This window comes from Protopterus annectens, chromosome 7.part0 (genome assembly GCF_019279795.1).
Source record: "Protopterus annectens isolate FY-2018-M chromosome 7.part0, PAN1.0, whole genome shotgun sequence".
NCBI lineage: Eukaryota > Metazoa > Chordata > Ceratodontiformes > Protopteridae > Protopterus > Protopterus annectens.
In genome coordinates, this window is record NC_056739.1 from 160,934,166 (window position 1) to 160,960,253 (window position 26,088).

The following is a 26,088-nucleotide window of genomic DNA, read 5'->3' on the forward strand; positions in this document are numbered from 1 at the left end:
TATTGCATTTGCACAAACTAGTTTGTGACAAAAAAGTGCATTATTTTTATTTGCTTTACTGATTTCATAAAAGTGTTCATAAATCCGTGTTTTAAGTTTTCTTTCTGTTTTCCCTAGGTAAAAAGAATGACATAATTTACATAGGGCAAGGTAGACCAATCCACTAGTATGACAATTTGAGAAACAATTGCTTGTTATAATTCTGTTTCTAGATGAAATTTTGATCTGAGACGCATTGTGTATATGACTGTATTGTGAACAGGCACCACATTTAAAGGTACCCTGTCTGGTGCCCTGATTGGGGGTTCGTGACCTTTGTCCAAACTCAAAGAAATTTTTAAAATTTAAATTCCACCGATATGTAAATGTTAAAGGACTATTTCGTAATAGTTCTATATCTGTAATTTCCTTGAACTTGTCCCATTCCTTGTCTATCACTTTTCTGATAACACTTGAATCACCATTAAAATCAAGGCTGTATGCATCCTGCCTGTGAGTGCCTAGTAGTCCTTTAACATTTACATATCGGAGGGATTTAAATTTTAAAAATTTCTTTGAGTTTGGACAAAGGTCACAAACCCCCAATCAGGGCACCAGACAGGGTACCTTTAAATGTGGTGCCTGTTTACAATGCAGTCATATACACAATGCATCTCAGATCGAAATTTCATCTAGAAACAGAATTATAACAAGCAATTGTTTCTCAAATTGTCATACTAGTGGATTGGTCTACCTTGCCCTATGCAAATTATGTCATTCTTTTTACATAGGAAAGACAGAAATAAAACTTAAAACACGGATTTATGAACACTTTTATGAAATCGGAAAAGCAAACAAAAATAATGTACTTTTTCATCACAAACTATTTTGTGCAAATGCAATATTCACATTTTCCGTGTTGGAAGTTGTTCCCAATGATATTAGGGGAGGCATGTGGGAAGCAAAGCTCAAATATCTTGAGCTCTTTTGGCAGATAATGCTGGATGCATCCAGACAGCCAGGGCTCAAGTTTATTCAAGTATTATATAAACTGATACTGATTTGTTATGCTGTATCTGATGAAGTTTTCATGAAAACGCCAGTCTTTCATTCTAAAGCGTTAATCGCTGTATGTTCACTTTGTTTCCAAGTTTGAATAAACTACTTTGGGCTCGTTCCTCTATTTGGTTGCTCTCAGTGACTTCGTCTTGGTTTTAGTTTTATATCACTGACATCTTTGGAGTTTTAAGTTTAATTTGGCTCAGGTTCCACAAACCTTATCATAATGCCTTTTTACAGACATATTACTACTTTAATTCAAGTGTTATTAAAAAGTCACATTTCGACAAGGGCCACACATAAAAGCAGTGACACTGTTAAATAGGCAACATATTGTTTAAACAATATTATTTACATCTGAGTTTGACAGAATCATCGATTTCAGCACAATCCCCAAAGATGCCTTCTGCAAAGAATCACTTAAATTAGGGCCTGTAGAATATTAAAACAATAAGTGAGAAGGTCACTGAAAAACCAATCAGTAAAAATAAAATGAAAACTCCAGCAAAGCTAGAACTTCCACTGAGTGACCTCCCAAACCTCTTGTATCAGAGGCACATGGGATATATGCAAATGACCCTTACGAACATCAGGTGTTTCAGCTAATTGGTGATTCTGAATGCCCATGACTTGTTTCTTCATTTTAATGGACAATTTCAGGCCAATAAAGCCAAACCCCACTAGCTATGGACTTCAGCTGGGTATAACAGTCCTGTGTTTCTTATGCTTAGTCAAACACTCTGCTTGTGCTGTGCTGACGAGGTCATAACAAGACTGAAATATGCATATCCACAGCTAGTGGGGTTTGGCTTTATTGGCCTGAAATTGTCCATTAAAACGACAAAACAAGTCATCGGCATTCAGAATCGCCAATTAGCTTAAACACCTGATGTTCATAAGGGTCATTTGCATATATCTCATGTGCCTCTGATACAAGAGGTTTGGGAGGTCACTCAGTGGAAGTTCTAGCTTTGCTGGCGCCTGTAGAATATTGAAATGTCTTACCTCTGGCTCATTTTCTTCTTTCCTTTAACTGTCCTAATTTAGCAATTTGACTCACAATCCACATAACAACAGTAGGAAGCTGATGAGCCCAAAGCACCAACCTGTTTCAAAATATAATATAATATAATATCATATACTGTAACATAATATAATATAACATAATATAATATATTTGAATAGAATGCTTACTACTCAATTACACTTTGTTGAATAAATAATAAAAAGAATTTAAGGAATTAAAATACACGCCTCTTATTAAAACATTTAAAACTTGAGTGTTGTTCTTCCATCCCCAGGCATCCCACCCAATACCCACAACCAAAATATACCAACTGAAAAGCTGATCCAGTTTGTTAATGAAGTTTTCTGAATGGCGTTTACCCACAGATGAGCCATGAATAGCTGATATACTTCAATTTGCCATCTGTTTAATGTGGCTTTCACAAGTAACTAAAATGGTATATTTTATTGCTGCTGAGTATAGAAAAAAAAAGCAGAGGTTTTAATCTTCTGTTCATGGAATAAAAATTATAGTTTCCATCAATTTTCAATTCCATGCTGCATATAATGAATCTGTGCAGTATGCTCTCTGTGTATGCTTACCAGCTAAAGGGCCAGTGAACAAATTCAAGCCAATGAGAAACCCATTAAGGAAATTGTATTCTGCTATACGACTTTTATTTATTTATTTTACATTTGTTAACTGGGAAAGTCCGACTTGGAACATAGCCAATTTTTAGCAGAGGCCCAGGGAGAAGTGCTCCAGACACATGTCTTTGAATGTGGGAAGAAACCAGAGCAGCCAGAGGAAACTCACATGAGCACAGGGAGAACATGCAGACTCTGCACAGAAGGCACTCCAGCTGAGAACTGAACCGGATAACCTCTTGTTGGGAGCCGACAACACTACCACTGCACCACTGTGGCATTTAGTAATTGTATCTTCGACAACTCATAACTTCTGACTAAATTATGTTTAAAAAAAATGGGTGTTCTAAAAGAATTTGAGCCCCATGTGCTAAAAGATGACTGTCTTGAAGCCAGGGACTTAAGCACCTTATAGCTCAGGTAGGTTGCTACTCGCCAAATGCTCAAACTTGAATGCAAGTTTAGGCAAGCAGCTGTCGCAGCTGACATGAGCATATTATTGGAGTACGAGTGAGGTAAGTGCAGCGCCCACCCATGGTGAGGGAGTGAGAAGGAGGAGGTGTAAATATGTGAAATGGTCAGGAAGGGGGGTTTTGGCTTTAGGGAGTATGAGAGGATATTTTATTTTTAGAAAGTAGGAGGAGGGATTTTAATTTTAGGAAAAAGGAAGGGAGTTTTATGGTTCGGGAGCAAAAACAGAGTCTTAAGGAACGGTGATGAAATTTTAGGTTTAGGGAACAGGATGGGAATTTTAGGGTTAGATAGTGAGAAGATAGTCTTAGAGTTAGGTTGGAGTAATAGGATGTTATGTTTAGGGAGCAAGAAGAGATTCTTAGCATTAGAGAGCAGGAGGTTGGGGTTAGATTTAGAAAGAGGAAAGAGCGTTTTAGGGTTAGGGTTAGGCAGTGAGAATGGTGTTTTCTGGTTAGAGTAAGGGTATTGTAGAATAGGGTATCGGAAGACCTAAGGACTTACAGGAGGTTGAGTAAGAGGGAGTTAAAGCATTTGTCTTTTCAAGCAAGCAGCAGAGAGCAAGTGCGTTGTGAGCAAACAGAAGGAGAGCATTTGTATAAGAGCCAACAAATGTAATTTTACATGTATGAGTGTATAACTAGCAGAAATAACTTTTCTTATTTATCTTGCCACAATTAGTTGAGTCCATTTCAACAAGATGGACTTACAGGAAGCAATATTTTTTTTCATATTAGTTTATTGCAGCAAATCTGAGGAGGTGAAAGCTAGAATCGGGAGGGGGTAGCCACAACTAATTAGCACAGTGTGTCAGGTGTGGTATGTGACAGAAGAATGCCAAAGAAGCTGACAGGAAAGGTCTACAAAATACTGGAGTGACCAGTACTAATGTATGGTACATAAACCTGGGCAGTGAAGGAAGAGCTTCTGAGAGAGCTAGAGGTGATGCTTGAGACAGATTGCAGGATGCACACATCACTGTGGCACAGAAAAAGAAATAATGACATCAGAGCAGAAGCCAAAGTAGAGCTAATTGAAAAGAAGGTGAAAGATAACAGATTATGGTGGCTTGGACACATGTGCAGGAAAGCAGAAGATGATCTGGTAAAGAAGATTTGGTAGAGACAGAAGAAAGCAAGAGGAAACAAGAGCATCCAGCAAAGAGATGTATGGATTATGTGAGAGAAGACCTGCGACAGTCAGGCATGATCGCCGAAGAAGATAGAAGAGTGGCATTGACTCAAGAGCAATGGTGACAGTTGTCACGACACCCTGACCTCATGTAGAAAATTACAAAAAGGGGGTTGATGATGATGATGTTATTGCAACAAATCTGGTAATACATGTTTACATATCAGGAAAACTGAAAATGTTAATACTGTCTTTAGCAATCTTAGTGTTGTGTCAAATGCTTTGATGTGAGCAGTTGGCATATGATTGGATGAAACAAATCCTCAATCACAGTTGATTGAGAAGATAATGTACCTGTGAACACCCATAACAATGAAATAAGTGTTTTTTCAGGAATCTTAGCTGTCTTGCACCCCCTCATCTGTAGGCATTCCTCCAAACTCATTAAAGTTATATGTACTAACTCCATGGCCATACAACAGTGGGGAAAGGAGACACTCCCCCCAAAAAGGGCAAAGAGTTCTCATATAAATGGTAGTCTCTAAGTGCCTAAAAGTCTTTGACATGACTGACAATCAAGTGTTTATTGAACAAGTTGTGCTTGGCAAGTTAGAACCCAGTCAACTACTTGTCAATAGCATATAGGGGGAAACTGTGTCAAGCTCTTAAAAAATAGATAAGCAGCCCAAATAAAAAACATATACAGGTAATCAGGTATGTGTCAGTGACTTCCTAGCTCACAGGTTTATGTGCAACACTTTCTAAAGCCCCAGTAGTATGCACATTCATAGCTGTAATTGTATATGGCACAAATGCACACAAATAATAATGTATGAAATTCACAATAACATTAATAAAATGTTGATATCCCATAACATAGTTAGAATCTCCTATCTTCTAAAGGATAAGAAGTCATAAAAACACTAGCAAAATTAAAGCTTTAAAAATTTACAAAACATGGGTAGTAAAGATCTCAGAGGATACAAGTATGTGCCTGACTTTGCCTGTTATCTAACATACAGAGCACAGTCTCATGTGCTTGATCATATTCATGTAACATACAGACCAGGTTCTTGAACATGCAAGTTTATATATGGCTTGCTCTGTCCCATGTGCCTGATTCTATTCATGGTAACATACAGAGCAGGTTTTGTGACATGCCTCCTTATACACAGCTTGCTCAGTCCCATATGGCCAATTTGGTTAATGTTCACATACAATGTAGGTTCCACAAGATGCCTCCTTGCATGCATTTTGCTCAGTCTAATGTACTCTATCCCATTCATGTAACATACACAGTAGGTTCTGCAACATGCCACCTTACATATGGCGTGCTCAGTTTCATGGGCCTGATTCCATTCATGTTACATTAATAGTAGGTTCTGCGACATGCCTCCTTACACACAGCTTGCTCAGTCTCATATGCCCGATTCTGTTCATGTTAACATACAGTGTAGGTTCCATGACATGCCTCCTTGCATGCAGTTTGCTCAAGTCCCATGTGCCATATCCTATTCGTGTTACATACAGACTAGGTTCTGTGACATGTCTCCTTGCACACAATTTTTCAGTCCCATACACTCTATTCAACTTACATAACATTTTGGAGTAGATACACCTCCTTACACACAGTTTACTCAGTCCTATTTGCTCGATTCCACTTATGTAACATACAGTGTAGGCTCTGTGGCATACCTCCTTACAAACAGCTTGCTTAGACCCATATAACCAATTCTGTTCATGTTAACATACAGAGTAGATTCCATGGCATGCATCCTTGCATGCAGTTTGCTGAGTCCCATGTGCCCAATTCTATTCATGTAACATACAGACTAGGTTCTGTGACATGCCTCATTACACACAATGTTTCAGTTCCGTGCACTTGATTCAACTTACATAACATTTTGGAGGAGGTTCTTCAGTATAGCTCCTTACACATAGCTTGCTCAGTCCCACGTGTGTCTGATCCCACTCAGAGTAGGTTCTGCGACATGCCTCCTTACACACAGGTTGCTCAGTCCAATGTTCTCTACTGTATTCATGTAACATATACAGTAGGTTCAGCAACATGTCTCCTTACACACAGCTTGCTTAGTGCCATGTTCTTGATCACATTCGTGTAACATGTAAAGTAGGTTCTGCGGCATGCATCCTTACATACAGCTTGCCCAGTGCCATGTTCTCAATCACATTCATGTAACATGTAAAGTAGGTTCTGTGGCATGCATCCTTACATACAGCTTGCCCAGTGCCATGTTCTCAATCACATTCATGTAACATGTAAAGTAGGTTCTGTGACATGCATCCTTACATACAGCTTCCCCAGTGCCATGTTCTCAATCACATTCATGTAACATGTAAAGTAGGTTCTGCGACATGCATCCTTACATATAGTTTGCCCAGTGCCATGTCCTCGATCACATTCATGTAACATGCAAAGTAGGTTCTGCGACATGTCTCCTTACACACAGCTTGCTTAGTGCCATGTTCTTGATCACATTAGTGCCATGTTCTTGATCACATTCATGTAACATGTAAAGTAGGTTCTGCGACATGCATAATTATATACAGCTTGCTCAGTCCCAAGTGCACGAGCCTATTCATGCTGCTGCTATACATGACTGTTCCTTGTCACTTGTACTCTACCCAGTCCTGGGTTAACTGAGTGGGAAAAAATAAATAACCTATGACAGGCAATATAGTCTCAGCTACAGACCAAATATGGTAATATTACAATATCTGTAGTGCACATTATAGTCATTATCCTCAGTTAGACATAAGTGTTGTTATAGTAACCCTGCTTAGATATTCCATAATGCAGTCAGCCCTGGAACAACTGCATTAAAAAAAAGGATATTTAACTGTGCAGTTCCTAACCAAGAAAATGTTACTTCAGCAATCACTTTTGCTCGTGAGACATTTTAGTTGTCTTAGGTGTAAAAAGTGTTTTAAAGATAATCTCTAACCTAACACCAGTAATGTTAGCATCTATTACCTTTGAAATTCATCTAAGAATTAATCATCTGTGCTTTCTAAAGCTCCAGTAGTATGCAGATTCTTAACTGGAAGCCTGTTCTCCACAAACCAACTCTAGCTTTCAAAATTATTTATCCTCAGTCATAAAAAATAGTGACTGCTATCGGGTAATTTTTTGCCTTGTTTTCCTGTTCAAATTGTACTTCTGAGTTCTATAGTGTCTATTCACAGGTTTTCACTTTTGCAAACACCTTATCCAATTTCTCGCAGAAATATTTCTGGGCTTCCACCAGTCCATGCAAAGTGGCTACCCACCCAGCTCAAGGCTGTCACCTCCAGAGCACTACAACTACAGAAACATTTTTTGTTTTCCTTTTCATATTCGTGTTTATCCTTGCAATGTCAAAATGCAGAAAAGCACAAAAAGCAGCCATAATAACACAGTGCTTACCAAACTCACTTTATAAATGATATGAGATTTCCAACATAGCCACACAAACCTGCAGTGTCATGGTGGCAAAATGGAAATCCACCCCAAACTTTTATAAGCTGTTATTTGTTTTTATACATTTAGACCACTATGCTGTATAAAAAGAACCTTTCAGAGGCATTATCAAATGGGGATGATACTTTTGTCTATACCCCCGGCCAACAAGTAAAGTAAACCAGTTATGACTATTAGCTATACTTCATTACTCTCATGAAAGCCATGCAGTCTACAGATAAACAAATGGTGCCATTTTATACAAAGCATTAAAGCATACAATGCTGCCATTCCTACTTGCCATTTAACACAAATGGTTCTGTCAATTAATATTGTTTGGAAATATTTTGAAACCATTACATACATAATTTGAATGTAGTTTGCAATATCCCAAAAGAGCAGTATGCTGCTCCCTGTTGTCAGCTATCATTGGAAAGTGCTCAAACAGGTGAACAACTCTCTCCCTGATGTCTTGGATCTGTTTTGCACATTTACAGAGCTATAACTTCTATATAATTTGGAAGAGTACACTGTAATGGTCGTGGCATACATCACAAAATGTATTGAGGATGTTGCTACCCTGAAGGATGTAACCATCAGAGTCAACCGAAAACCCTGGCTCATCATGAGGTATACAAATTACTGAGAGCACGTAATGCTGCCTTTAAGGCTGGAGAGAGAAATACTTTGAAAAAGACCAGGGCTAACTTCAACAAATGTGTGACAGTAGCAAAATGGGCCTATAGTCTAAAAATACAGAGACACCTCTCTGACCAGAAAGATCCCAGGCAGCTGTGTAGAGGGATCCAAACCATCACAGACTATAAGCACCATCCACGCAATGTGATGATAACCCAGACTTTTTAAACAAGCTAAACATCTACATCAGCAGATTCAAGGAATTGAATAGAACATCACCAGAGAGACTACCCACAAATGAAGATGCCACCTCGCTATGTCTCAAACTGGAAGAAGTACGCAAGAACCTATGTAGGGTTCATCTGTGCAAAGCAGCTGGTCCAGGTAGGATCCCAGGGAATCTACATAAAAACTGTGCTGATCAGCTGACACCAGTCTTCACAGACATTTTCAATGTATCAGTCAGCCAGGAAAAAGTGCCCAAATGCTTTAAGACCACTGGCATCATCTCTCTACCCAAGAAATCATCTCCAGCATCATTAAATGATTACAGGCCAATTGCACTTACCTCAACAGTGATGAAGTGTTTTGAAAAAATTGTCAAAGATCATATAACATCCTGCCTGCCTGCTACATTTGATCCTTTACAATTTGCATACAGGCCAAATCATTCCATTGCAGAATCCCATACCCTTAACACTTCATCACACCTTGGACCACCTGGAAAATAAGAGCTGTTACGTATGCATGCTGTTCATAGACTTCAGCTCGGCCTTCAACATAATTATTCCACAACAACTGCTGTCTAAGCTGAGTAAACTGGGCACAAAAAACACAGTAGGCAACTGGATCCTCAACTCCCTAACTGAAAGGCCACAAATAGTTTGAGCTGGAAAGTATCACTCAAAAAGCATCACCCTAAACACCGGGGTCCCATGGGGTTGTGCACTCAGTCCACTTCTTTCCATAATTCTAACACACACATGACTGCACAGCTATGCATCAGTCAAATAGAATCATCAGATTTGCAGATGACACCACAGTAATTGGCCTTATCAAGAAGGAAGATGAAGGGGCCTACAGAGTAGAAATGAACCAACTCATTCATTGGTGCACTGACAACAACTTAGCACTAAATGTTGGGAAAACTAAGGAAATCATCATTGATTTTAGGAAGAAAATAAACCCACACACCCCTATCATCATCAAAGTTGCTGCAGTGGAGAGAGTAAATAGTACCAAATTCCTAGGGGGTGCATATTTCGCAAGATCCAGGTTGGGGCGCAAACACTTCCTACCTTATAAAGAGAGCCCAACAATGTCTCCACTTTCTTAGGAGACTTCATACAGCTAACCTTCTCCCACAGGTCCTACTCACCTTCTACAGCATCACGATTGAGAGTGTACTGACAAACAACATCATTTTCCGGTATGGAAATTGCTCTCAAGCTGATCAGAAGGCACTGGATAAATCATTAAACAGGCCACAAAAATCATTGGGTCCAACCTTCAATTCCCTACAGGACATATATTCAAACAGATGCTATGGAGAAGTCCAAAAACTATTGCGGTATATACATCATCCAGCTCATGGACTGTTCAGACTCCTGCCAACAAGAAAGCACTACAGAAGCATTAGATGCAGGACATCCAGATTCCATAACAGCTACTTCCCACATGCCATCAGACTGCTGAATAACAGACCCTTAGCCTAACGCACTACAAAAACATTATTTGTGTGCAATATGTCATTGTTGTTTACATGAACTCTATGAATGGCTCACTTCATACATCTCTATATGCACTAGGACAACTGTGAACTGTAAGTTTATGGTGTATATCGGTGGTGGATAAGTTTACATGTGTGCCTCTCATATTTATTATAGTACTGTTTTCTGCATATCCTTATATTTCTACTGAGTCTATTCCTGCTGTTGTACTTGTGTTTCTGATGTAAACAGAGATTTCAAATTTATTTTACTTTATTTACTTTTTTGTGTTTTATTTCTTTATTTAATTTAAATTTTTTTTAATTAATTTAATCCATCTTCCTTCTGTAACCTGTCATTCATATGGTATGAGTCTGAGTATCAAAATTTCATGCAGTGATACACACTTTTTCCTTTGTGTTGATCTGTATGACAATAAATTTTACTTTGACTTTGAACAATTTATTTTACTGTAACACTAGTACTTTTTGGCATGTAAAATATAATTTTTCTTTCTTAGATCTGTAATATAAAATCTGCATCTGCAGACAGACCTCTGATATATTACTCCTTAGCTGCTGAAGAGTTAAATATTTGACATTTTTTGTATCTCTTTCCATTTATCAAACATTGCAGATCTTACAAAATGTGCTTTCAGTGGGGGATTTTAAAGAAAAGCTCTCAGGAAGCAAATGGGTTCCTGGCTTAAAAGACCACCGGAAATAAGGGGATTAATTAGTCTTCTGCTATTCAGGATTAAAGGAGTTAAGAGAATAAACACAACAAATGAAGTTTCTGTGATAGGCCTCCTTCACACACTTATGTGGGAAAGAGGAAACTGACATTGCATCACCTACAGTGCATCAAGTGTCTCAAACATAAACAAACCTACATCAAGAGATATAACTTTTTGTCATTTTCTAGGAACTAGTGGGAGTCTGTGGCCTGAGACTTTTATGAAAGTTAAACTTCACTGTATTAATTTTAGTTTGCAAAGGCAGTTTAAAGGTTTTATTGACAATGGGCTTTATGAACTGTGTTCTCACTAGAGACAAGTAGCCTTCTGTGGTTTCTCTAAGGCTGCATTCTCTGCATCTCACCTGAAGTTTATTGAAAATTGAGAGCCAGTAACAGCAATTTAAAAATGAGAATAGAAATGCAGCTCTGTTTGTGGAAAGAGTGATGAATTGACATATTTTGTTCATAAGTTCATAGGTGAATACTAGACTATCAGTTTGCAGACTGTTACAAGCTTAATCAAAAATCCTATTCAAAAATTACCTCCAGCTTCAAGGAGGGCAAGACAAGATAGACCGAAGGAAAATTTGAGGTTGCCCATCCAATTATCTAGGGTGACCTTGAAGGTAACAAGGGGATTACTCTGCTTAAACATTTAGTGGAAGTTTGTTCCACAGCTGAGGAATACATTAGGATATGGCTATCATGCCCAAGTGTCTTATTTATCTGCTAGTGAAGGTTTAGTTCTCTTAAACAAGTATTTGATGTACCATTAGCTCTGTGGAGGAAAAGGTTAGACATAGATCTCCACAGAGGAATCTGTAAGAGTCTGAGTAAGAGAAAGGGATGACAGTATAACTAAGAATTTTGAGGCCACTGATCTTTTCAGTTATGAATCTCTGAGGTCTCTCAAGTTGTATGATATGTTTAGATAAGTACATGCCAAAATGTGCATTTTATTCAGTAATTTGTCTGATAAGATTTGACTAAAGTGGAATTATGACTTCTTTGGATCTAGTGGAGATGCCTTTGGAAATCACGAGCCAGATAAAAAGCTTTCCGAACTAATATGGAGACATGCTGTTTACCAGAATGCAATATGCTACATTTTTTACATTTAATTTGATACCATTTTCCTTGCACCAGTTGTTAGCATTGTCTAACCCCATGATGGAGCATTTGTGAGTCAGCTGAAGATCTTTGAATAACAACACCCAATTTATAGTCATCTGCAAGCTGACATAGACTAGGAGTGATGGCCTGAAGTACTGAGAAATAAATGTTAAACAAGAAAGGACCCACAATTGAGCCCTGTGGTACACCACTGGTAACTGTTTTGGTTTCAGAAGTTACACCTATGACTCTAACCACATGGGTCCTGTTAGACAGCCAATTAGCTATCCACTGCACAGTATAAGGATTTATATTCAGATTTGCAAGTCTATCAGTAATGGCTGCATGGGGAATAGTGTCAAAGGCCTTGGCCATGTCTAGATATGCTCTACATAACCAGTATCCACTGCTTTGGTTACTTTTTCAAAGAAAATTAATGACATTAAAGAGGCAGGACCTTCCTTAGGCAAAGCCAAATTGATGAGGGTCCAAGGATCAGAGATTGCCAGTGTCCAGATTAATGAAGTCTGAGATAATGCTCTCCATAGCTTTAGACATAAATCTAATAAGACTAATAGGTCTATAGTTATCAGGGTCTGTGGTTGGACAACCCTTGTGTAATGGCATTGCAATGGCTTTTTTCCAAGCTTCTGGAATGTAACCAGTGGTCAAGCTTAGATTAAAGAGGTTAAGTAGGGATTTAGAAAGACCATATTTTAGCACTAATATTCAGACAGCCTTTTATATTATCAGGGCCCATGGATGAAGTATTCTTAATTTCTGAGAGGGCTGCAAAAATTTGTTCCATGATAATTTAAGGAGAGGCTGGGATTGTGGAACCTGTGAAATAGCTATAATTGTGGGTGGAGTAAAATTTGCACTAAGTGTGTTAGCTAGGATAATAGCTATTTCCTCTGGGTCAGAGAGTGTAGTATTATTGTGGACTAGCTCAAAACATTGTTGATTGTTAGTTCTTAACTCCCTCACATAGAAGGATTTACAGTTATTTTTTTTTGGTTTCAGTGGCTATTTGTTCATACTCAGATGTGAGCTACCTAATAGTTCCCTTAAGCTCTTTGATAGTTTGCTGAAGTGAGCTCTTAAGAATTAAATTTTTATAAACATTGAGCAGTTTTTTTCTCTTTTTATATAATTTATTTATATGGGTATTCCACCAAAAGGGCTTCTTTTTCTAAATTTCTCATTGTATTTGGTTCAAGGTGGTTTGCAATATTTAAGGATAGCCCATACTCAAGCCTTGGAAAAAGCACTCCTTTGGCTAAAGTTATCCTAGTTTCAATGCCAAGATGGTGTGAGTTGTGTAGAAACATTGTTGACTATGTTATGAGTGTGAAAAGAGATGCTGAGCAAGGGATCGTTATGCAGCCCGAGTTGCTAAGGCTACTACTTTTATTTGGTTCAGAAGTGTAGCTCCAGGCTGTAGTTTCTTGTTAATGTATGATGCTGGTCAAGTAAGAGTGACAAGTCTCACTTAAAACAGTGACATTGTAGTCTCCACCCACATTTAAAAGATTCCATGTTCCTCTAGCTTCAGTTAGCATGACCCAACCCAGTGACATACGTTGTTTCCTTAACAGTGTCTTAGATGTAGTCATCCCTCCATCACTCACTAACCTGCTCCAACCAGTGACTGCTCATATTCCATAACAAAATTTGGAGATACATACCAGAAAGCAAAAGCAAGAGTCTCCACATACAACTCAACATACAGAGACACTGCAGAAACTGGTGTGGGCAGGAATAGGGACTAGTACTTCAAGTATGTTTTCTTTGTTATATAGCTGTTAGATTAAAGAGAGGGAAAGACACTTTGTGATAAGAAAAATTTGGGTGGCGTCATCCTTTAATTTCATCTTGATGAATCATACCCCTGGCTATGCTGCACAACACGTATGTCAGACTTCAAGAGAAAGCATAGTATGATGGAAGAAAACTGCCTATACAATTACAAGATTCACAAAATAATACAATAAATATAATGAGTGATTTAAGAATACAGCAGAAAGGTGGCCAGGTATTCATGTACAGTAGCTGAAAATATAAACTGATATTGTTTCAAACCTAATTATCCTTTTAACATATCTTTCTTGATGAAGTTAGAGAGGAGGGAATCGTTTGATTGGGGGGGGGGATAATTTTAATGTAGTGCTCAACCAAGAAAGACATTTGGGGCAGTAGAGTTTCATAAAAGGAGCAAAAAGGAACTGGAGGATGGAATACAAATGCTCAGAATGGTGATGGGGGCTAAAACCTGGAGAAATTGGTTTTATATTCTCAAGACATGAAAAGATACAGACAAGTAGCTTTGATAGATTGTTATGTGGTAAAGAAACACTTGGAGAAATACTAGGCAAAGAAATTGCGATGCAGTAGGATGTGGATAAAGGGTGCTGGTGATGGGACCCAGGTCATCAGCAACAGATTTCAACTGAAGTACTAATGGAAAACAGAAGACAACAGGAAGATGTTAGATTGGTGGATTGGGATGGCATAGAGACAGCTTGGAGAGGTAGGTTTATGAGTTAGAGAAGTAGAATAACAAATTATTAGGAAGGCAAAAGTACAAATATTGACAAATTCACATACAGGAAAAAAAATGTGAGTACAGGAAATGGAAGGAAGGGATGTAGGCATGAATGATACTTCATTAACAATGGAACTGAAGTGGCAAAAATTAAAAAATATAGCGGTGACAACAACTGAGATGGAAATGGATAGAAGAGGCGCTGGTTGATGGATACTGAGAGTGACAGAGCTGAAGTTGCTGATGCAGATGGTTAAGAACCAAAGAAAAGGGGGTGTATTGATGATGTAAGAGGTGAGGAGGAGGAGATAAAGCACTGATTTAGTGGAAGCATAAGGGAAGATTTTAGGACATACCACTGTGGATTGTACAAACACATGAAAATGGCGATGGGAGTGTTTGGTACCGGGCAAGGGGATGTTAGATGAGAAAGAAAAGATAAGGATAAATAAGAAGATCACAAGGTATATGAAGGGTGGTAAGGCAGGGGTCCTGAAGGCTGCCTACTGGGGTGGTAAGACAGGAGCCTTATGGCTTCCTACTGGGGTGGTAAGGCAGAGGCCCTGATGCTTTCCTACTGAAGTGGTAAGGCAAAAGCCCTGATGCCTTCCTACTGGGGTGGTAAGGCAAAGGCCCTGATGGCTTCCTACTGGGGTGATAAGGCAGGGGCCCTGATGGCTTTCCTACTGATTTCTATAAATGAGTGGGTTTGCAAGAAGGTGTTGCACTGACCAGGATTTGTAGTGAGACACTAGAAAGGGGTAAGATGGCACTGTCAAAGCTGGGGGAGGGGAGCCTATGGCAATGATTATTTATAAACAAAAAAGGAAATAAGGAAGGTTTTAAGAACTATAGGTAGATATACTTCTGTTATGCAGATGCAAAGATATTTATGAGAGTACTGGGATTTAGGCTTGGAAGAATCTTCCCAAAAGTAATAAGCAAGGAACAGATAGGATTTGTAAAGGAGCACTCATCAATGAATCACTGGAGGGTATTAATAATGTGTTGACTGGGCTAAGAAAGAGGGTTAAGGGGAAAGTTGTGATTGTACTTCTGGATGTACAAAAAGCCTGTGATTGTGTGCCATAGGAGTATATGGTAAAAGTTGTAGGGGCGATAGAAAAGGGACTGTGGTTGCAAGGAGGGAGCAAGGTTAAGGCTTTTTGTAAATAGTGGATTTTCTAAAAGGGTAGACATGGGAAGGATTACTTGTCAGGGTTGCCTCCTGTCATCTGGGTTATTTTTGTTAGTAAAAGTATTTATCACAGAGATGTATTGTCAAGAAGTTAAACAAGTTTGATAAAGTTTGGGACAAAGTGATCAAAGTTTGGGAATCTGTCTGTATTAAAGGGAAATACAAGATTCATGGCAGCTTTGTCTGGCTAGAGTGGAAGAAGATGAATATGGGTGGGAATGTGGGGCTACATTAGAGCACCACCTTCCAGGTGGGGAAGTAAGGAGAATGACTGCTAGGTCAAGGAAAAAGGTGGGAATTGTAGATTATACTTCACAAATGGCAAAAAATGGGACGAGGAAAGGTTTCTTAGGGAAAAAGGGATGGGTTAAGAAATAGTGAAAAAATATGTGTAAGAGCTGGAGACAGTGTTTAGGTGGAAGAGATGAAATGGGATAAGTTGCAGGAGCTGTGAGTGGTAGTGTTCAGATAGTGGGTCATGAATGGCAGTTGTCATATCATTGACTGTATGTTACTAATACCATGGGGGAAGAATGTGTGGACAGTAGCTGTAGAACAATTGTCAGCTTATGTATAAAGGCCAGGGTGGGAAATATGCCACAAATAAACATGTGTTGATATGTTATATTAGGATTCATACAAGTAGGAAGATAAAGTTAGGTTACAGAGTGTTTCTGGTAGGAAGCAGCTTGTTTACTAAAAATACTTTTATTAACAGCTGATTATCAGAACTGTATATGTGAAGCATCATATCAATGCCTTATTTTGTGAAAAGAAAAAGAATGAAGATGTACAACACCTGATAGAAAAAGCTGCCAATAGAAAACGTTGTGGTACACACTGTAACAAGCAAAATTAGGTGTTCTAAGTAACACAAAGCACAGACATTGATAGTTGATGCAGACCACTTGACCGATCTAATTTGTCATCTCCCTACCTACTGGATGAATTACAGTTCCTCCTTAACTTTCCATAAAATACTTAATTCAGTAACTGTTTTGAAGACCATACCACTCTTTGGAAAACAGATGAATATGTCAGCCACTCTGCAGCAAGTGATAAAATAAAGCCATACAAATAACTAGATGGCGAAGCAACTGTGAGTCAGCAACATCTGATCTATAGAGGATTGCTACTAAAACTACATCCTGCTGTCAAGTTCATTGACTTATGAAATACAGAAGCTCTCTAAAATCTAGGGTGGCTTCGCAAAGGGCTTTATGTAAGCGGATACCAGTAACTCATGGTATATAAAGCAATTTGTAAGGAATAGTATATACCCTCCTCATGGACATGATGTTCTACCTGCAAATCCTTAATAGGATTTTGTCAAATTGCATAAACAATGTGGGGATCCAGTCAACAGAACAGATATATTATTCCTGCACTAAACAAAGAAATTGTGTATAAATTCTGCAGGCATAAGAAAATGCATTTGTGGAAATAAGACATAAAAATAAAAAGATACAAACAAGCCAGCAAAGGAGGTAACTGAGTTCAAAGTGATATAATCTTGTTATATTATTAGTTATCCAATTAAGAGATTCCTTTTTTTACATGTGTTATATCTTTAATTACATTTCTAGGATAAACAAACCATGCAAAATAATACAATAAAACAGCAGTTTACTGAGCATGAATTTAGTACTGTGGATACTTGAAATACAGATCTGAATCTTTCTAGATACAAAATCTTAGTAAACCATCCCTGTACATGTACTGACTTAGAAAATCGAGGATCATAAGAATAGGACTCAAACAAACATTTGGAAAGGAGATCAGACAAAGGATTATTGCAGCATTAAGTAATCAGGTCATGTTAATTACAGAGTAAAAGAGGATTAAATGAATGGGGCTTTTTGTTTCAAAGAATAAAAATCTTTACAGGATTTTAAGAGCTCGGTTCATTCTAGTTTAGGCTGTAAATGTTAGCTTTTTTATCATATGATTGAGTCATGTACACTGACTTCTAGAAAGATACCATCCTCCCACCCTTTCTCTAGGACCATGCATTGTAGATACAAAGACTAGTCATGTCTCGGCATACTCTAAAAAGGAAAATATCCTCAGTGCAGAGGTGAATAAAAATCAACAGCAGATCAAAAAGACCTAGCTTCAAAGAAATATGAATCTTATGCAAGTGTGAAAACTTACATGGAATACACCTCATAATCGGTTGTTGTGTCTTTCGGCTTATGGGGTCGCCACAGCGGAACTCTGGTCCGCTAATGTTTGGTAGTGGATTTTTACGTGCTGAGTTACCAGCCCTGATGCACAACCTTCAACGAAGGCATGCCCATTCACGCATGCCTCCACACAGAAGACGCTCTAGCTGAGAATCGAATGGGACAACGTCTTGCTGTGAGGCGACAACGCTACCGCAGCACCACTACACCTCATAATCGGTAAAGTATTTAAATAAGGAGAAATAAAAAAAAAAACAGAAAGTTTATATTTCACCATGGTAACATGCACAGACTTTAGGTATTTCTGTTGACATCTTACATTCAATGTATGCGTAATTCTGCATTTCTTTGAAAAGTAACCCATCAAATTCAACAAATGATAATGGGAAATATGCCCTATTCAACCTCCTATGTAGTAAGTGAATCTGAATGCTCAGGAAGGATCTTAGCCTTTCAATCATGATGTTTTCTTTGAAAGTTTGAAAATATCTCTGCACTTCACTGCGTGTTTTCAAAAGCAGGCTTATTTCAGTTCTTATGATTTACACATTTACTAAACAATACCTTAAAAAAAATTGTTGAGTACCAGGATTTGCAGTTTGTTCTGACATTTTATGTAAAATGTATACAGAAAGCACTTCAAAATATTTGCCATTCCCTAAACTTCTCATACTTTTTGTTTATGACATCATAATGCTAAATATATCTACAGCATGATGTTTGATGTTGCAACCATAGAATAAGAAATGGACTGATTGTTTAACTTCACTGTTTGCTTACCAAATCAGTGCACTAGATAATACTGCATCCATTTTTAGGTAATATATAGGATACTATAAGTACACTGACAATATAGAGTTAGAGACTGAAAAATACAGTGTATACATTTGCAACAAGTATTAAGACAATAGACTAAAACGTAGATAATGAGAGACCATAGACTTATGCATTCATACATGGACAACACTGCTTTAGGGTACAGCAAGTCTTCTACAAATGAGGCAGAGGCACCCTTCTAAGGATTAATTATAATATGAGGTTTGGACCTGTCCATTGGTATGTAGTGCAAGCTATGTCTGACCTGCTACCAAAACAACCTTGCACAGTACTGGTCATTTACATGACTACTACATGCCAGCAGTGTGACACACCATGGCTAACTCTCCACTGGTGTTTGTACCTGCTTAGTCAGTCCATGACTGTAACCCATCAGTGTCCGCATGCCTAACTGTGCTGTCTGTATGCCACATGCTAGACATATGGCTGCCCTCATATCCTAGAATAAGTGAGCTTTTAAGACTCATTCCAAGCAGAGGCGGTATTTTCAGTATACATACTATTGACTGATCGCATGTCTCATACTCTTGTTATTTATCTATCATACATGATCGCATGCACAACCGACTGAATTGTAGAAAGATTGGTGCATGTTATATGTTTTTATATAGACTGGGATAGCTTGGGAGGTGTGAAAGGAGGGGTGGGCCAGCCCCGCAATATGATGTTGTGGTTAGTATTAGTTTGTTGTAGTGCAGGCATTTGCAAAGATGTCTCCTTACATTGCTATGCTTACGTAGTATGTAGTCCCAGAATTTCTGATGACCTATGCATTTGCTAGGCAGGCAATGATAATGTAGACTTCAAAAGACTTTAAGGGACCAGTCATCACATGCTCATAATGTCCCTTTTGATGACTACTGGATTAGCAGGAGTTGACAGATGTCCACTTAAAGGTGGCAATTTACAAAGACATCCATGCCTTTTCTTAATCGCACCCTGTCATCATAACCTTTTTACAAGGTGCACACCCCCTACTGCCAGAGACAAGATGTTCACACATCTGGCCTAGTAACATTACTGATGGTTGCACATGTATGTAGTGTAATTGTCGACAAAAGTTAAATGAAAATCCTCAGTTGCGATACTAACTAGAGGGACCCAAAATCATGTAATGTGACAAATCAATAAGGAACTAAAAAAATAGTATACTATTTCAGATTTTACGTTCCACAAACTGCTGTTAAAATCATTCAATACACTCTTTTGTCTTTTACCTGCGGCTAAATGACTCTTCTGAATTCTGAGGGAGTATGTTAGACAGCAGCAGATGCAGGGGTGAATGATAAGGTGGGTGAATATTATAACGTTCCTTTAGAGCATCCTCATCACAAACAAACCTACATAAAGAAGGTACTGCAAAGAAAGGGAAACATTTAATATACTTGGAGGCAGAAGCTGGTATCATAATCGGCATTAAAATATTTGATTATGTGACATTGTTAAAATGTTAAGCACATTTACACAAAGTTTGCATCCCAAAGGAAAGAGAAAACATACAAATATACAATGCATATACAAAAATAAATAAATTAATAAAACTGAAGATGGTGCATGACTACTGGTGAAAAAAAACAACAACTTAACAACAGGTCAAGCAGTCAGTGATGTTCTGTCAAATGATGCTTAAAGAAATCAAAGACAAGATGGATGAATCATAAATCTTGCTTCATATGTCTGAAATGTGAATCTGAAAAAAGCAAACAGATACACAGATGTCAACAATGCAATATACCTGTTTTAAATCTTCTTTCACTCTTCTCCTCAAAGTTGTACTGCAATGAGAACCTTGGGTTATTCTGTCGCCAGACCCATCTCGTGCATTATTATACAAGGAATGCAGAATGTGTCAGGGTAGTGAAGAACTATGGTCTAGTCTTAGACACAAGAAACATTTCAAATGGTGACCATATGCAAGCTACTAAAAGAGTATGTTCTTTTTTTTTTTTTTTTTTTATTATACATCATGAATATCCTACCCTTTCATGTCTGGCCATATTCTGTATACCAAAAAATAAAAACTGACTGTAAAATGCCAGCAGATCTTTATTCCATGCAAAGCTTTCAGGCGGGATACACCCCTCAACAGTGCACTGATGAAAGGTATATCCCAAAAGCTTTGCATGGAATAAAGAGTTATTGGCGTTTTACAGTAATTTTTTTTTTTTGGTTTTTGTTCTTGTATTGATACTTGGTCTGCTGTTTGTTAGATTTGTTATTTGTTATATTAAATATTCTGTACACGATACTGTTTATTGCTGCACATAAGGCTATGTCTCTAACCTTAATTCTCACTGAGCGTCACTCACCTAGACTGAACAGATGGCCAGATGGCTTAAGCAGAGATGTCTAGATACAGATGACAAAAAAGAGGATGTTTGCTCACATTGTCCTTTAGTCCACCTTTTCAGTCAGTTGCAGGTACTACTTAACTGGCATCTTACAATTTTCCAGCCCTCATAAGAACTGCATTATATCTGTCCATTACATTAAATTCTATCTACCACCTCTTCAACTACAGTTTTTCCCATCATTCACTTCCATTTCTGTGAAATCATACTTTATGTATCCTTACTGAGATATCTGTAATGTATCTTTGATCTTTGACTTCTTGCTCATATGCATCCATTTTCCGAAACCATATTAAGCTCTGTGGAGTCATTTGAGGTACTTAACTTTCCTACCCTGTGCCCCTCAGGCCATACTTGCTAAGCTCTTCCGGTTTAAGAGTTCTGGAGCAGACTACTGAGAAGGCATAACTTTTGTTGCCTCTTCTGACTTGTTTTTCTATGTCACATAGCTGGAAGCCTCTAGAACTGCAAAGAATACTCCATATTTGTTCTTATGATCTTTTTCTAGAGATGGATCATGAGTTCTTTTCCACTAGGGATGTTTCTTCCCATCCATAACCATTAAACTGCTAGTCTTTTTTTTTCTCACATTGTTGGCTGACTTCCATTACATCTGGTTATGACTATCACCAGATCAAATAATTCTTGTCTTGTTGCATCTGCTACTTTTTCTACATGTGTTTTCTCCCTCAAGATGTATTACTATGAAATGAGTTTAAGCTGCATTTAGAAAATTCTTTCATCTTTTTCAAGCTGATTCTCTTTGGTTCTACACTTCCTTCTATATCTGCCCTATTGCATAATTCTCAGTCATCAGCAAACAAACTTTTCCTTCCATATTATTGTAGTGTCACTTCAAAAACATTGTAAATGACCAACCGCAGTACTGATCCCTAAGTAAACTGGTAATTTGCTGTTCTTTCACCTGATTGGACTCCATTTTCTATTACTCTCTGTATCCTATTAGTTAGTGACTTACCTGTGCTACTATCCTAGGCTCCAATGCAAGTACATTGATTCACTCATTTGTAGCTGCCCAGACAAAGAGCTCTCAAGGTACGGTCTCACAGTCTGAAGTTCATGCTTCCTTGGCTTCTGTCCTGTGATGTTTTGGCTACTAGATGATTTCCATCAGCTATGATTCTGTCATTATATACAGGTCTATATCAGAATATCGAAGTTTTAAAACTTTGAATGTTCTAATATTGACCTGTTTTGAGCAAACGCTAAAAATAACAAAGCTGCAGAACACCAAATTCTTTCCTAGGGAAAGAATTCGGTTGGCCGGTTCTGTGGCTTCACTGTTTTCAGCACTGTGGTGGAAAGTTACAGGTCGGGTTCAGGTAAGTGTGCGATTGTGTGGTCATTAGGGTTAGGGTTTGGGTTAAGGTAAGTGGATAGATAGTAGTGTATGTACAGTTTAGTGTAGGGTTAGTTGTAGGCTTATAAGTGTATGTGTGTGGATTGATGTTTTTTTAGGTGTGCTTGTGTTGTGTGTCTGTGTTTCGGAATAGCGAATTTTTTCCCCAAAGAAAAAATTTGCTGTTCTGAATGTTCGATGTTATGTGGTTTAGATATTTTAGGTTCGATGAAATAGCGTTCGCTATTTTCATCTTTCGACAGCATAATATAAACGCTTATATACAATACAGGCCAAACTTGATAATGTCTAGTGTGTGTCCTCCTTTAATTGATTTGAAAAGAAATCACAGCTCTCCTCTTCTGGTCTTTGGGACACACAGCTCCATCCCACAATTTTTTTAAAAGGTTAGCCAGTAGTATCACCACTATCCCCTCAAATCCTCAGTCGCTTTCATCAGTTCTCTTAAGACTTTGATGTTAAAGTTATCAAACCCATGTCTTGTACACCTTTAGCTCCTGGAATCCTTCTACAAGCATGTCTACTACAAAAATTCAGCAAGAAAAGGAGACAAATGCTTTGCTGCCATCCTTAGGATTAGAACATCTGAGATGTGTTATACTTACTGATGGGAGTGAGTGCTCTGAAGATGATAGGTTCTAGGACCGCCCTAGGTGTTTGGTGTCATATCCATAAATATTGGAATACGGGTTTGAAAAAAAGAGATAAAAGGTGTGGTCACTCCCATTTCCCACCCACATCCAAACACACACACACACACACACACACACACACACACACACACACACACACACACAAAGCACAGTATAGATACCTAGCATTTCTCTGAGTTGTTGAAGTAGCCCTCTGTAACAAATGTTGGAAGGATTTGCATGTGAAAAAAACAAGTGAGCAAAGGAGGAACATGCAAACTCTGCAAAGAAAGCATCCCAGCTCAGAAGTGGAGAACCATGTGCTGTGAGACAACAGTAATGAGTGCAGTACCACTGTATTATCCCCCTACCTAGTCATAAAGAAACTAAATGCATAAGTAATTAGCTGTCCTTTTTAAGGGGATTTATGGTATAAGGGATCAAGTGCCAGTAAAGAAGCCAGAAGGTAGATAGTTAACTAGTTAACCAGCAATGGTTGCATCTATGGCAGAGAGAGAAGACAGCCAGCATCACATTGGGTTGTGCAAAAAGTGTGCAGGTCTCACATGGAGTTGTGCAGAATTGTGCAAGTCTCACAATGATCAATGCTTACTCATGTTTCCTTAAAGGGGAAAAAACACTGAAGTGATGATATGTTATTGCTCTGAAAACTCAGAATTATCTAAGCCTATGATCAGTATTTAACTTTTACACTACATATAAACTATGTTAGATAAAGTTCTACATCAGATCAAATATTTTATAACGTTTCTCACTTTCTTACCTATGACGCCGGAAGGGTCATTCGTTACAATATCTTGAGCATGATATATTGCCTACCACTGCCTTAAATTCCTCTCATGACACAGTTTTACTTCAATCATCTGGAAATGCATTTCTTTACTTCATTCACCTATCTACTAAAACAAAACCCCACTGCCTAACGTTATAGTTAGCTGGCTTCCAATAACAGGGAGAAAAGCCTTTCTATTCAACTCATTCACTTTTAAACTAGTCACCAATGCCCACTGTTCTCCATTTGCTAATAAATTAAAAAAAAAAACAAGAACTTCCTCCAACTCTCTACATAACCTAAAAGGCTCCTTTTACAAAGGTTTTCTTTTATTCATGCTCTTGCTCTGTGCGAATTCCATAAGATAGCAGTATCTATCTCGCTGAACTTCAATCTTCAGTCTTCCAAGAAATTAGAAAATGCATTAACTACTTTTTATTCTGAAATATTTTTAGCGGTAATCTGATAGAAGCTGCTTGATGTACATGCTTTGAGGATCATGGCTAACCTTCATCACTCTAAACTTGCTTCCACGTTGATGATACTTCTCAGAAATACACTGCTGGGGACTGTTGTATTTTAATTGATTTCAAATACTATACAGCATATATTATTTTATCACATTGAAATAAAAAGTTTTGCAAATAGTAGGCAGTATACAACAGTCTTCAACTGTTATAACTTACTGCAAGATGTTATCTCTTTTATAAAACAATTTGCTTTGAAATTCTAAGAACCTATGTTGTATCTATTTTATATCTGATCAGTGTCTTTTGTCCAACAAAATGTATTGTGTGTAGTGCAAAGATTAGTTTCTCTCATGATGTCCTTTGTATGGATCATTGTTGCGGTAACCATAACCACCTGGAATTTGTGTACAGAAGTACCAGCATTCCCCAAACTTCCAGACCCTTACACCTGCTAGGTGGATGTCTTCTTCCCTGGGATGCTTGTATGTTCCTAGAGTAAAGCAGACGTCTGTGTACACCACCTATACCCCTCCCTTACTGTTCCTAGAGTAAAGCAGACGTTTGTGTACACCACCTATACCTCTCCCTTACTGTTCCTAGAGTAAAGCAGACGGCTGTGTACACCACCTATGCCTCTCCCTTACTGTTCCTAGAATAAAGCAGATGTCTGTGTACACCACCTATACCTCTCCCTTACTGTTCCTAGAGTAAAGCGGACGTCTGTGTACACCACCTATACCTCTCTCTTACTGTTCCTAGAGTAAAGCGGACGTCTGTTTACACCACCTATACCTCTCCCTTACTGTTTCATTTCTCCAAGACTTTTGGGTTTCTAATATCATGATGTGAATGGAATCCATTCCTAAGTCAAAGTATAATTAAAGTTCTGGAAATTAGTAATGTTACAATCTTTGATGTTAGCCAAAAGTGCTATTTACAGCACCCACAATACTTCAGTATGATTCACAGCATGTATGGTTAAATTAAACATTTGTCTGCCAGTTCAACCTGTTCAGCAATTATAAAATAGGTGTAATTAAGTTCTTAACATTTCAAAGCAAACTATTTTATAAAAGAGATATTATCATGTAGTAGGCTTTACCAATTGAAGCATACTATATATAGTTTATTCTTTTCTATCTGTATAGATGTTTGTGCTTTTGAAGTTGTGTATTGTAGAATGGGGTGGGACCTCAGAGTCATAACTGGGGTGGGGTAAAAGGGGCAGATATCCAGGGAGCACACTGTTAGGGGACACAATTAGCAGTTGCTGATGGACCACAAGTGTAGTACCAGCAGTCATATACAAAGCCCTGGGAGATATCATGGCTACTTTAAAGAATGCAGATACTGCATTTATGGAGTTCAGCTTGTTAGTAACCATAGCAAGTAGCAAGAGTTATGGTCAAGAACAGAAGATTTTTTTTAAAGTTGGGGAAGCTGTTTTTTGGATTTTGGCTCACTGGGACATTGCACATGTTAACAGTGCTTATTCACCCAAGAAAAGGTAAACTAGTGTGTTTGTGGTAAGCATGTTCCCCAAAGAAATTTTAATTCTCAGTGTATGATATGTCTGAGACCCTCTCACAATGTCATCACCTGTAGTATCTGTGCAAAGTTCAGCAAGATGAGAAAGAGAGTTAGCCCTCCAGAACTACCTGGCTAGGAAAAAGCTAGAGGCATTGTCATAGCTGGCTGCCATGTCTTCAGGTATTCAGCAATAGCTCACTTTGGATGTCATAC

General features: G+C 38.2%; 1 protein-coding gene across 4 annotated transcripts in view; it reads right to left on the minus strand.

Moving 5' to 3' along the window:
* Positions 1-26,088, minus strand: part of LOC122806304 (patatin-like phospholipase domain-containing protein 2) — a 517,255-nt gene that overhangs the window by 82,395 nt on the left and 408,772 nt on the right. For all 4 annotated transcript variants that reach the window (XM_044076614.1, XM_044076615.1, XM_044076616.1 and 1 more), the window contains 2 exons: positions 19,936-20,074; positions 2,044-2,144 (listed from right to left, as the gene is read on the minus strand). In XM_044076614.1, the coding sequence (XP_043932549.1) occupies positions 2,051-2,144; positions 19,936-20,074 (233 nt within the window). In that variant the 3' untranslated portion in view covers positions 2,044-2,050. The remainder of the gene's footprint in view (positions 1-2,043; positions 2,145-19,935; positions 20,075-26,088) is intronic.